The sequence below is a fragment of the Mercurialis annua genome, linkage group LG1-X, assembly GCF_937616625.2.
Source record: "Mercurialis annua linkage group LG1-X, ddMerAnnu1.2, whole genome shotgun sequence".
In the NCBI taxonomy this organism is placed as follows: Eukaryota; Viridiplantae; Streptophyta; class Magnoliopsida; order Malpighiales; family Euphorbiaceae; genus Mercurialis; species Mercurialis annua.
The window spans coordinates 6117739-6130228 of NC_065570.1; the positions used below are offsets into that span (position 1 = coordinate 6117739).

The 12490-nt window shown below is 30.7% G+C and overlaps 1 protein-coding gene across 1 annotated transcript; it reads left to right on the forward strand.

Annotated features, from left to right (window-relative positions):
• Positions 1-986: 986 nt before the first annotated feature.
• LOC126665272 (uncharacterized) lies at positions 987-6184 on the forward strand. Its single transcript, XM_050358017.2, has 5 exons — positions 987-1328; positions 1613-2546; positions 2718-2813; positions 3061-3197; positions 4123-6184. Exons 1-5 carry the CDS (start codon positions 1096-1098, stop codon positions 4253-4255), a joined length of 1533 nt encoding a protein of 510 aa, XP_050213974.1. The 5' UTR covers positions 987-1095; the 3' UTR covers positions 4256-6184.
• Positions 6185-12490: the final 6306 nt, after the last annotated feature.

Below are 12490 nucleotides of genomic sequence, written 5' to 3' on the forward strand. Positions count from 1 at the left end.
TACTTTAAAAATTGTGTTTTAGTTAAAGATACTATATTAATAAGGTGAAGAGTTGAAAATTAATTTTAGAATTATGTTATAAAAAACACACATATTATTGGTTCTATTTAAAATAATACTGTATTTATTTATTGCTCAATTATATTTCTTTAGAATCTATTCTAGTATTTTTTTCAAATAAGCTAAATATATTAATTTTTTATTCAAATAAAATTTTAATTATATTATCAATTTAATTTTTTTTTAAATTTAAAGTTAATTAAGTAATGCAAAATCATTAATTAATTAATTAGTAATGAATATATTTGCATATTTTAATGCAGCAGGGGGGTCATTCAGTTCAGTTCGATTTAGAATCACTCAAAATCGAGCAACTAAATTTTCTTTAAAAAACATAATTTTGAACTGGTGATTTCGTGTTGGAACGCGGTTCAAAGGTCGAACCCGTTAATAAAAAATTAATTAATTTATATATATATATTATATTTGTTTTAGTTAATTTTGTTGTTTAACATAATATTTATATTTATATTTTGTTTTGTTTTATTTTATTATTTTTTCAATATTATCTTCATGTGTTATTTTATTTTTAAATTATATTTTTTAAAAATTAAATTTTAATTTTACTTTCAATTTTTTTGAACCGCCTAGAACCTGGAACCGGAACCGAAAATATGTGATTTCAAACCGGCATGGAACTGTCACTTAGACAGTTCCGGGCGGTACCATTTTTTTAAACAGTAACCCGACGGTTCCAAATCAAAACTCCCGAATTATGAACTGTGGCCACCTACATGTTTAATATGTAGGTATGTAAATTAATATTTTATTGGATTTATGGTTTTTAATTTTTGTTGCTTACAGAATTTTCAAACAGAATCAAAAACTGAAAACTGAAAATCGGAGAAAATAACTTTAAAAAAAAAAAATCAAACCAAACCGAAAAAGTAAACCATTGTTATAATTTCGGTTTGGTTCAGTTGGATTTAGGCCCGGTTTGGTTTTTCCCCAAATGGAGACTCGTCTTCACCGATCAGAACTGCAACTGTAAAACGAAGAAGAGAGCAAAGCCAGAATCATAAACAAAAATCGGAGATGAAACACTGGGAAATCATTAACTACTCGATAATAGGCTTATTATTATTATTTATATTATGCACAATCAAACCTGTAACCGCTTCAATTCACGAGTACAATAACGAAGGGTTTATACCAAAATCAAATGCTTTCTTTTTCCATGGTGGAAGTGAAGGTCTCTACGCTTCAACACTTCACGAATCCTCTTCTTCTTCATCTGATAAGCCTCTTCAAGGAAAATCCTTCATTAGGTATCTTTGTCTTAATAAAATTGTCTTAGTTTTCTATTTTTTATTAATTTTAGTAGTTCAGTGTTACTTAATTAAGTAAATAAAAAAAATAGCTGTTATTCATTTTAATGATAATTACTGATGATAGTGCTTGTGAGGTAATTTGAACTTTAATTACTTGAATTTGAGGTTTATCGGTTAGGTTAAGAATAGTTAGTATGATCAAATGCTGCTATAATTGCTAAATCATAGGGATTTTTTCGTCGATTTTTTTAAGTTTGCATATTGTTATTTCTGGATTACAGATTTGAGGATGTAAGTTTTGTTAGAACGACAGAGGATGCTAGTAAGCAGAATAAAATGCAGCAGAGCACTGGATTAGTGGAAGCCATTATTTTCGAGGTGAAAGATAGAGAAAGTATCGGAGGAGCGTTTTTAAAAACTAATGCGATTTGCTGTAGTCCTGAGCTTGCTCAGGCTGGGTCCTGTACTCTAGGAGAGGTAATTATTCGGAAAGGGAAAGATAATCAAGAATGGCCGAAACGTATTCAAACATCATTTGCGGGAACTAATGTAGAAGCAAAAATGAAGCCTGAAACTATTGAAATAAATAGTACTGGGATGTACTACCTTTACTTCATGTTCTGTAATCCAGAACTTAAGGGTACCTTGATTCAGGGAAGGACTGTGTGGAAGAATCCTAATGGTTATTTACCTGGAAAGATGACTCCCCTGATGTCGTTTTATGGTTTCATGTCTTTGGCTTATCTTGTACTAGGAGCGATCTGGTTCCTGAGGTTTGTTCAATTCTGGAAGGATGTTATTCAACTGCACTACCACATCACAGCAGTTATTGCGCTTGGAATGTGTGAAATGGCTATATGGTATTATGAATATGCTAATTTTAATTCAACTGGAACAAGGCCGATGGGTGTTACATTGTGGGCAGTCACCTTTAGCACTGTGAAAAAAACTTTATCTCGTCTGCTCCTTCTGGTTGTCTCCATGGGCTTTGGTGTGGTGAAGCCAACACTTGGTGGCATACAATCAAAAGTGCTTTTTCTTGGTCTGGCTTATTTTATTGCATCAGAGTCACTTGAGCTCGTTGAACATCTGGGAAATATCAATGATTTGTCGAAGAAAACAGAGTTGTTTTTTGTGCTTCCTGTTGCCTTCCTAGATTCATGCTTTATTGTCTGGATTTTCTCATCTCTATCAAAAACTTTAGAGAAGCTTCAGGTAATCATAAACTTGGAACCTTTTCTAGATGTGTGCAAAGTGTATGCATGTAGTGATGTGATTAATGTAGCATGTAGGTGGATGCATCTAATGGTATTTCCTTTTATTAATGTTTCTTTATAAATAATCTGAAGAGGTCTTTTCACTTCTCCATTCATCTATCGCTTGCAGATGCGGAGAAATTTAGCTAAACTGGATCTGTACCGCAAGTTTACCAATTGTCTTGCAGTTACTGTTCTGCTCTCCATTGCTTGGATCGGCTTTGAGGTAATACATTTTTCTTATTCTGTTACCAACTATGTTTTAAGAATTAACCATTCCTTGCTGTGCAATAACAGATATCTGCTTCATTTGTAATTTTTATTCTATTCGAAGGATATTGATCCTCCTCGGGATTGTGTTTGCTTAGATATACTAAAATGGAACTCACCCGCGAAGATAGAACGGGTGTTTCATTTGTAATTGTTATTCTATTTAAAGAATATTGATCCTCCTCTGAACTGTGTTTGCTTAGCTATACTTCAACGCAACTGACCCGCTAAGTGAGCTATGGCAAGCTGCTTGGATCATTCCTGCTTTTTGGATGTTACTTGCGTACTGTCTGTTGGGGGTGATATGTCTCCTCTGGGCTCCTTCAAGTAACCCTACTAGGTATTTGCTCTTGCATCATCTTCTCACTTGTCTTTTGATTCTTGTACTTTTTCTTCCTTGTAGTTCATCAGAACCTTATTATTTTCTCCATGATGATTGGAGTGCAAGAATTATTTTTTTTATACTAACCCATGAGTCCCCCAATACCTACTTTATTCATGCATGTTTTTTTAGTGTAAAACAGTTATGGTATTTGTTATTGCATCTGAAAGACGATTTAGCTCCTTCTAATGGTGAATTTGGAGAAACGTATAATGCCTCTAACTTATAGATCTCTAAGTCAAAAAACTGGTTGGATGGTGTTTCCGTATTTGATGAGATGAAGAGGGCTGCGGCTAGCCTTTGTTTAATTCTTAGTAGAGTTTTTGGTGGTCCCATAAAAACCATACGAATACACATGAACTCATGAAGGCAAATTCAAAATAATTGTTGATTAAGACTTCTATTTATTGTCAAAGCAAATTATACCTCTCCTAAATTAAGCTGCACTTGCAAGGTGATGCTTAAAGGATCTTTTTTTTTTTTTACTTTGACATCCTTGCTTACTTATTTTAAGTTTTTTTCTGGCATTTCCTTTTTGTTTCTGGCCTTATTTATTTCAAACTTTTTACTTCTGCATTTTACTGCACGTCAAAGGAATATAGCTACTCTTTATGTAGATATGACATGACAAGATAATTAGTCAATATGTGGTTATTGTTTTACTGTCCAAGTTTGGGAGGTAGCTTATTGGATAGCAACTTAAAAGAGTTCATGATCAATTTTATATTCTTCTATTGAATTTAGTTCATTATTTCAAGAGTACAAAATGGTAAACAACCACATTATGTTAATTGCTGTATTCTTCAAACGGTAGACCAAAAAAGAAGGGGGAAACCGCCACAGCAATATGCAGTTGCTAATCTTATTGGCGTTGTCAATACAGGTATGCATATTCAGAGGAGATGGGAGATGAATTTGATGAAGAAGGTATCTCATTGACGAGCAGTGTGGATATTGCGACTAAACTAGAAAGGAAGGGGCTAGGAGAAGATCTCGAGGAAGATAAGCGAGAATAGATAAATTTCACTTAGTATCAAGGTGAATTTCTGACTGAACCTAAAGTTGCATATCCATGAATCAATCTTTATGTTGTGTTATGTGATGTGTTGTATGTACAAAAAAAAGGCCTTTGTGAATGAGAGGTTAGTAGATAGAAGCGGTGGATGTGACTTTAGATTACAGCTAACTGATTAGGCAATGAAACGAAGAATGACATTGTATGTCTCGTCATGCTCTGGATATAATTTAATAATTTATCCTGGGGTTTACATATTGTACTTGCGCTAGTCTTTCAGCGAGATTCTTTCACGCTGACCCCTAGCTATTTCCCATGTGTGATTTGAGAGTGGTGCTCTATGGAAAGACTAGTAGCAGGGCGGCTAACAGCTGAGAGAGCAGCGGGATTCTTAAATGTTTAATTGCTCTTTCAATTTGGAAGTCACATTGTTAATTTGACTTCCTCCATTTTCAATGAAACCATCTATGGGACTGTTCTGGTAAACTCAGAAACTTGCGAATAGGAAGATTTTACACCAAGCAAATTGAAATGCAGTGATGACGTGAGTATTGAGTTCTCTTACATTGCATAGTTGTTTGCTGGATTGTACTGGAAATCATCATCTTTGGTCTCATTATGTGTTGCATGGAAACTTTTTGAGTCCTGTCTGTGCTTCGGCGTTTTGTTGATGGAACAAAACACTTCTCGAAGTCTATATACGCACAAATCATCGTCAAGGCGACCAACTATTACAGACTTAAATGTTTGGTAAATTTTCCTCCGACTAGGGTAAAGATCCCATTGTTTTTTCATTTTTTGGTTTTGACGGTTCTTTAGTTTTTGCATCTTGATAGACCTAATCTAATACGTTGTATGCAATAAACAAGGATATGTTGTTTATCTAAGTCTGACGGAAAACTGAAAAGGGCAATGAAATCTTAAATGATAAAAATTGTATGTTATTAAATCTGTCAGGCTGCAACTCAGAAATTTATCAATGAAGGCATGATAAAACTATTAATACCTGATATAATTTAGTTTTAATTGAAGAGCACAGTCGTTTTCTGAAGAAAAACAATTGAAAATTTCAGGAACTGAAAATGTTAATTACATAAAAATCCAATGAACACTCAAACAAAATCCAAGCAGTTAAATAAAAATTATTTGTTCATTATGGTTTCACATGTTGCAAATTTTTTTAAATCCTCCATTTTTTTGTCCAATTTTTTTTATAAAATTATCGAAGGCAAATTAAATATTGGAATCTATCATTTCAGGTTGTAACAACGCCAATCACCATATGTTGTCTTTAATGAGACATAAACAAGGACATGGAAACTTCATATTTTTATTTTCTTCTTCCTTAAGTCATATTTCTGTTTCTTGTAATAGTACATCCATTTTTTATGCAAAATTTAGTAATTAACACCATTATAAATTGTCTTAGACTCATTTATTTTCTTATTAATTCCAAATTTGGTTGCAAGTTCACCTAATATTTAAAAAAATTAGAGCATACAATAGACGACCATTCCACATACTAAAATACTTGATACACCAAATTCAGCAGACTCCATAATAAAAAAATATTTTAATTTTAAATATTTGAACTTTACTTTTTTAATACATAATAATTAAAAAAATAAGTATATGACACGCTTAAGGTAAAGAGACGCGGTTAGGCCCATGAGCTGAGGTGGAACTCCCGTGGACGTCTTACTTGGATAAACTCTTACCCGATATAAATACAAATAATTTTGTTTTCCATAGACCACCATTATAGCTTAAAAGACTCCTTATTCAGCTTATCTCCAGTAATAATTACAGTTTATTTTCAAGAGAAAACAATTATCCATCGATAGGTACAGCTTTTTATTTCAATTGTGAGAAGATTTTTCGTCTGTAGATTGAAGAAGGTGTTTCAATTGGCCGTAACCTTTACCAGGTTCGATCTGCATTCCCTTTATTTCTTGATGGATTTTGATTATTTCTTGCTGTTTGAGCATGTAAAATGTAATTCAATGAAGAGAGTATTTTTAGAATGAAAAATGGAGTAATGGGTGTTTGTTAATTTCGTTAAAACTAGGTTAAAAAAAGAAGATTATGGGTCACCACCACCATCACCACCGCCACGGAGACAGCCCATACGATGATCCATTATTGATGTGTTGCTGCTGCCCTTGTTTTCTCGTATCTTCAATATTCAGGGGAATTGGAAGATGCATTTTCACATCTTGTTACCCCATCTTGCGGTGCTTTGGATTCGATGAGTTCGATGACCACCGTCACAGCCGCCACCATCATCACCATTGCTAATTTGCTGTTATGATCATTCTTTTGTCGGCTTGAAATTTGATCCGGGGCGTGAATTGCATAAATTACCAGCCACTTGGAGCTGGATTTGAAAGTTGTTTTTGATTCGTATTTCATAGTGAAGAAAAGTTTTACCAATTTTATGGTCTGTCTTTTGATGCCATTTTGTGGGATTGTTAGACCATCTCCAACCCATACCTATTTTTGGGTTTGGGTCTTGTTTTTCAACTCCAACCCATACCTACTTCCCACCCCATTTCTTTGTTTGTGAATAGTAACAACCCACTTCTTGGTATGCACTATTCACACAAACCCATTTTTTGGTTAATTAGATATTTACTTTTGAGAAAATAACAAAACTATACAAAAAGAGGAAGAAAATAACAACAATGCTAAATTTGCTGAAATATTACATGAACACCTTAAAAAAATGAAACTTTACATTTAATACCTTCCCAATGAGAATGTAACACATGGCACACACAAAACAAATAAAAAAGGGTTAAAAACGCGTCAGAATAGGTCAAAAACGCGTCAGAAACGCGTCTGACATGCGTCTGACACGCGCGTCAAAAACGCGTCAGTTTGTCAAACTATTCACACATGTATCATTTATGTATCTGTTATGTATCAGATATGTATCAAGGCCATATCTGATTATAATTTTTTTATATTTTTAAAACAAAAATAAATAAATACATATATATTATTAATAGGTATTATTATGTGTCTTTAAGGTGTATGGATAATATATTTTATATTAAAAGATATATGTATCACGTGCTTTAATTAAAATTCACGCATCAAATAATATCAATAACATTTTGATAATGTTATTATTCACTATAAATTGAAACATAAAAATAATACTAAGTTATAAGGTGTATATATATAATATCAAAATGTTATTGATATATTACTGTCTTTGAGGTGTATATATAATATATTTTAAATTAAAGATACAAGTATCACATACTTTAATTGAAATTCACGCATCAATAACATCTTTATATGTTACTCGATATAAATATCTTTAGCATACATGATATATACACACAAAAAAAGAACTAATAACAATATTATCCATTTCATTAGCATTAAAATATATTTTTCTCTTTATTATTTGCAACAATTTTTCATTATGCGTCTAAACTATTTCTTATCTGTATATGAGATGTATCGTGTATGTAAAGTATTTGTATTTAAGTTGTATATTTAACGAATTAAATATATAATTTACAGGTAGTTAAAATGTATCTATAATATATATTAAAATAAAAATATGCCACATGCTCTGTAAATTGTATAAAATACTTATAAATGATACGTATTAAGATCATGTTTTAATTGTATATGAAAGATGTATCTAAAAATACATCTAAAAGATATATATATATATATATATATATATATATATATATATATTTATATAATATATATTTAAATATTCTTTGAGCTGTTTCTGATATGTATTGACGACGTATCCGAGATGTATCGAAAATGTATAGGAGATGTACCGAAAATGTATCTTGAAGGCATTGAGATACCACCATTGACGAGAAGACGCATATCAAGGATATATCTATCATGTATAAATTATATATTAAAAATTTATCTAATAATTACATCTAAAAAACATGTCAGACACGTTTGATGAATTAATGTATATTTAAAAATGAATGTATTTGAGCTGACATGTATATTAGATGTACAACATATGTATCCGATATGTATTGAAGATGTATCTCGAAGACAGTCATATACTATTAATAAAACTTATTGGAAAAATATATCTCGTATACATCTATAAAACACATTTGAACATAATCTTATAATTATTTAAATAAAAATATAAGGAATGTATTATAACAAGGAATGCTTTATCGATAGTCTCATCCCTAAATCAATTTAAATAACCTACAAAACTTAATTTGATATATCATTAATACAAGTATATAGAATCAATTATTTTGTAGAGATCAAATTCAAAATAGAACAAAACTTACTTAAAATTATAGGTGATTTAATTTAAAAAAGTAAAAAAATTATAAATTATCAAAACTAATAATATATTAATAGATATCAGATAATGCAAAAAAAATAAAAACTAAAACTTAATTAACACTAAATAAAGCTATTATTAATTTTTTTTTTGCATTGTTAAAAACAGTTTAGTTAACATTTGAACAGTTCCGGCCTGGCGTACTATTTTTAATGAATTTAAAGAATTTCATATTATATCAGTTGACATTTTGCCCTTCCAAGTTACCAACAGACAGTTCACCCTATAAGTATCTGGCTAAAACACTTGGAACACAGTATCAGTTCACCTCTTCAATGTAAAAAACATCAATGAGCTTCTATATTATAGATCATTTAAAAACCTCCTCTCTATTATTTGTTTGGGCATGGAATACATGAATCATAAAGAACGATATTTTTGTTCTAAGTTAAACCCTATTCTATCAGCATCTCTACAATTCCATTTCTTAAATTCTTTATTTTCACTACGTTTATTATTATTATAAGTGCAGCTCTCTTCTCATGCACAAAATTTTGATTCTGCCATATTCACATTCCCCATTGCATACATGTTGTCGACAGAATTTAATGCATTAAAATGAGTGTCCTTACAATAAGCAGTAGCCATTAAAGTTTAAACAAAATTTTTTTACAAAATTTTGATTCTGCAAGAAACTGGTGAATCTGAAAATGAATAAAGATGGGTGCTGAAAAGATGATTGCATCTGAAGCACTAGAGAATTTAAAAGGCGATCCACTTACCCAATAGCCATGAAGCAGTAGCCATGAAGCAGTGAATCTTATGAATTTGATTTTAAGAATAAATTGAAAATAAGCTGCAAAGATTGAAAAGGAGGACAGCGAAGGACAGTATATGTGTGTTAGATCTATGAAAAAATGAAGCAAATATGACAAGTGGAAGGCTAAGATCATTTATGTATAGGGTGTAATTTTTGTCCGTTATTAGCTTAAAAGGGTAAAGAAAAAATTAGCATAGGTGTAAGATTTGAGAAGGCTTAGCATTGTTGTAAGAAAGGCCCTTATTTAGCCCATTTGTGTAATTTTCTCTTTACTTTTTAATTATAATTTATATAGCTAACTTTGTAAATATTCATTTTGGTCCAACTTTTCATTAAATACCAATTAAATTTTTAATAATGTAATCCAAATTATTTTTATTGGTAAAAATAAAATAAATAAATTAAATTATTTAAATTAAATACATAAAATTTAAACAACATATTTTTTTTTTGACAATCGAATAATCTTCCATTAATAATAAAGAGCAGTTACAAGTGTAAGAATTCAGAAAGGGTATAACCGTTTCTAATGACCTGACATGGAACAAGATATAAACCTTGATTCGCAGATCGCCTTACAAAATAAAATCAAAATTACATAACTGCTCTAACACATAAGATCCAATCCTTTTCTGTCTAACAGAACACTCACAAACTCTTTATAAAAAAACAACAAATCTTTCATATAGAAAGAACAGCAAAACTTTCAAAAAGAAAGACAATCGCTGTAAAATAGTTATCAAAAAAGAACTAATATAACCTATAACGATTTCATCTTCAATCTTGAAAGGTCTTGATCCATCTCTGATTTTTTATTTATTGAAATTGATGCGCCTCGTCGATAGATTTACCAACCAAAATGAAAAAGATGAAAAAGAGTCGGTCATTTATTTTATTCTAAAGCAATAAAAAAAAAATGGCTACCGTCAACGGCAAAAATAAACCATTGACGGCAGCCGAAGCGAAAACAAGAGGAGAAAGGCTTGACGGCTAGCGTTTTCTATTTGAGAGAGAGGAGAGGAAAATTAACATATTTTTTATTTAAACATAAAAATTACGTTACATTAAACATAAACATTACATTACATTAAACATTAAAGCGGGTAGATAAATATTATAATTAAACTAATCCTAGAACGGAAATTAAAATAATAGTTAATAAACAACATTAAACATTAAAATTAAAATTATTTAATTAATAATATACTAATGCGGAGGCATGAAGAAGATTGTTTCAATTGTAGTTTTATCACTACTAGAAAACAGCGTTTTAGCGACGGATTTTAGTGACGGATCTAAAATCCGTCGCTATTTCGGTGTTTAGCGACAGATCTAAAATACGTCGCTAAACACCCAATTAAATTGGCGGGATTGATCCCACCAACATTAGCGACGGTTTTTCCGTCGCTAAAGTTGGCGGGAGTCGTCCCGCCAATTGTTTTGATAAACTTTAGCGACGGATTTTAAAATCCGTCGCTAATTATTGGCGGGAATGCTCCCGCCTTTTATTTTCCACAATTAGCGACGGATTTTAAAATTCGTCGCTAAATTTTATCATTTGGCGACGGAATTTAGTGACGGATTTCAAATCCGTCGCTAATTTGCACTGTCAAAAAAAAATAAAAGGTATTAAAATATTATTTAAGGTAGTATTTAATTAAAAATAATTTTAAAATTTTTGAATTAAATTTATATTATTTCAATATAACGTTTTTATTTTTAAAATAATAATTAAACCTTATTTATGAAATAATAATTACAGATTATTTATTTATTTAAAGTATTTAAATATTTTAAAAAATTATTAATTATAAAAAAAATTATCTTAGAATGCGGGATTAAATTATGGAAACAAATATTTGTTGTTTTTAGTTACATTTAAGTATAATATACATAAATATATAACATGAATATGAGCTGGTTAAGGTGGAGTTATGTGCGGGAGAACTACAAGGTTAAAGAGTCTTGAGAGGGAGCAATGGAAGGATGGGTGACCTACTGGGAAATTAGCGAAAATTGACAGGTGGATGCGGGTGGGTGATTTAACTCGGGTGGGTGAGTGACGGAGGCCGCGGATGAGTGATTTTTTAAATAAAAACTTTATTTTACGATTTAATTTTAAATTTTTTAAAATTTTTTAAAATTAGTGACGGATTAAAATTTGTCGCTAAATCCGTCGCTAATTAGCGACGGATTTAAAATTCCGTCGCTAAAACCGAGACCAAAATTCGTCGCAATTTTTTTTTCCGTCGTTGTCAAACGTTGCGATAAAAAATGTAGCGACGGACTGTTTCCGTCGCAAATCCGTCGCTAAATGTGTTTAGCGACGGATTTTGGTCATTTAGCGACGGAAAAATCCGTCGCTAAATGACTGTTTTCTAGTAGTGTATTATTATATTTGAATGTAATGTGTTATTTTATTATTAATATTTAAATATAATGTGTTATTATAATTTTAATTTTATTCTTTCAATTTTAATTATTATTTGTTTTATTTTTTATAATTGGACATTAAATAATATTAAAAAAATTAATATTTAATTTAATATTATTTAAGCATTATTAAATAAATGAATAGATGAGGATATATGTGTTTAAAATATAAATATAGATGTGAAATGGTAAATGGTTAAATGTATTAGTATTAAATATAAAAGAGAATATATAGAGAATATTCTTTTGGTGTGAAAAATGGGGTAATGGATTGGAGTAAAAACATTGTAGCAAACCTAAAAGTGGGTAAATTGAAAATTAAAAATAGGTTTTGGGTTGGAGATGCCCTTAGGAGTTAGGACTTCATTTGCTAAAGTTTAAAATCAAAAATTTATAAAGAAATAAAATGCAATGTAATTATACTTGTTAAATATTTATATAAAATTTGAATTCAATTCATAATTCTTTTTACAATCTAATGAAACTTTATTAATAGTAGGGGTGAGCACGGTTCGGAGGAATCCGGAAATTGACAAATCTCCGGAACCAAACCAAAAGTCGGGGATATCGAAAATTGGATCTCCAGAGCCGTACCAATAATCAGTTCGGTTCGGTTCGGAGATTTTATTTTTCGGTATGGTTCGGTACGGGAATTCGGTTCTAATGGTTCGGTACGGTTCGGTACG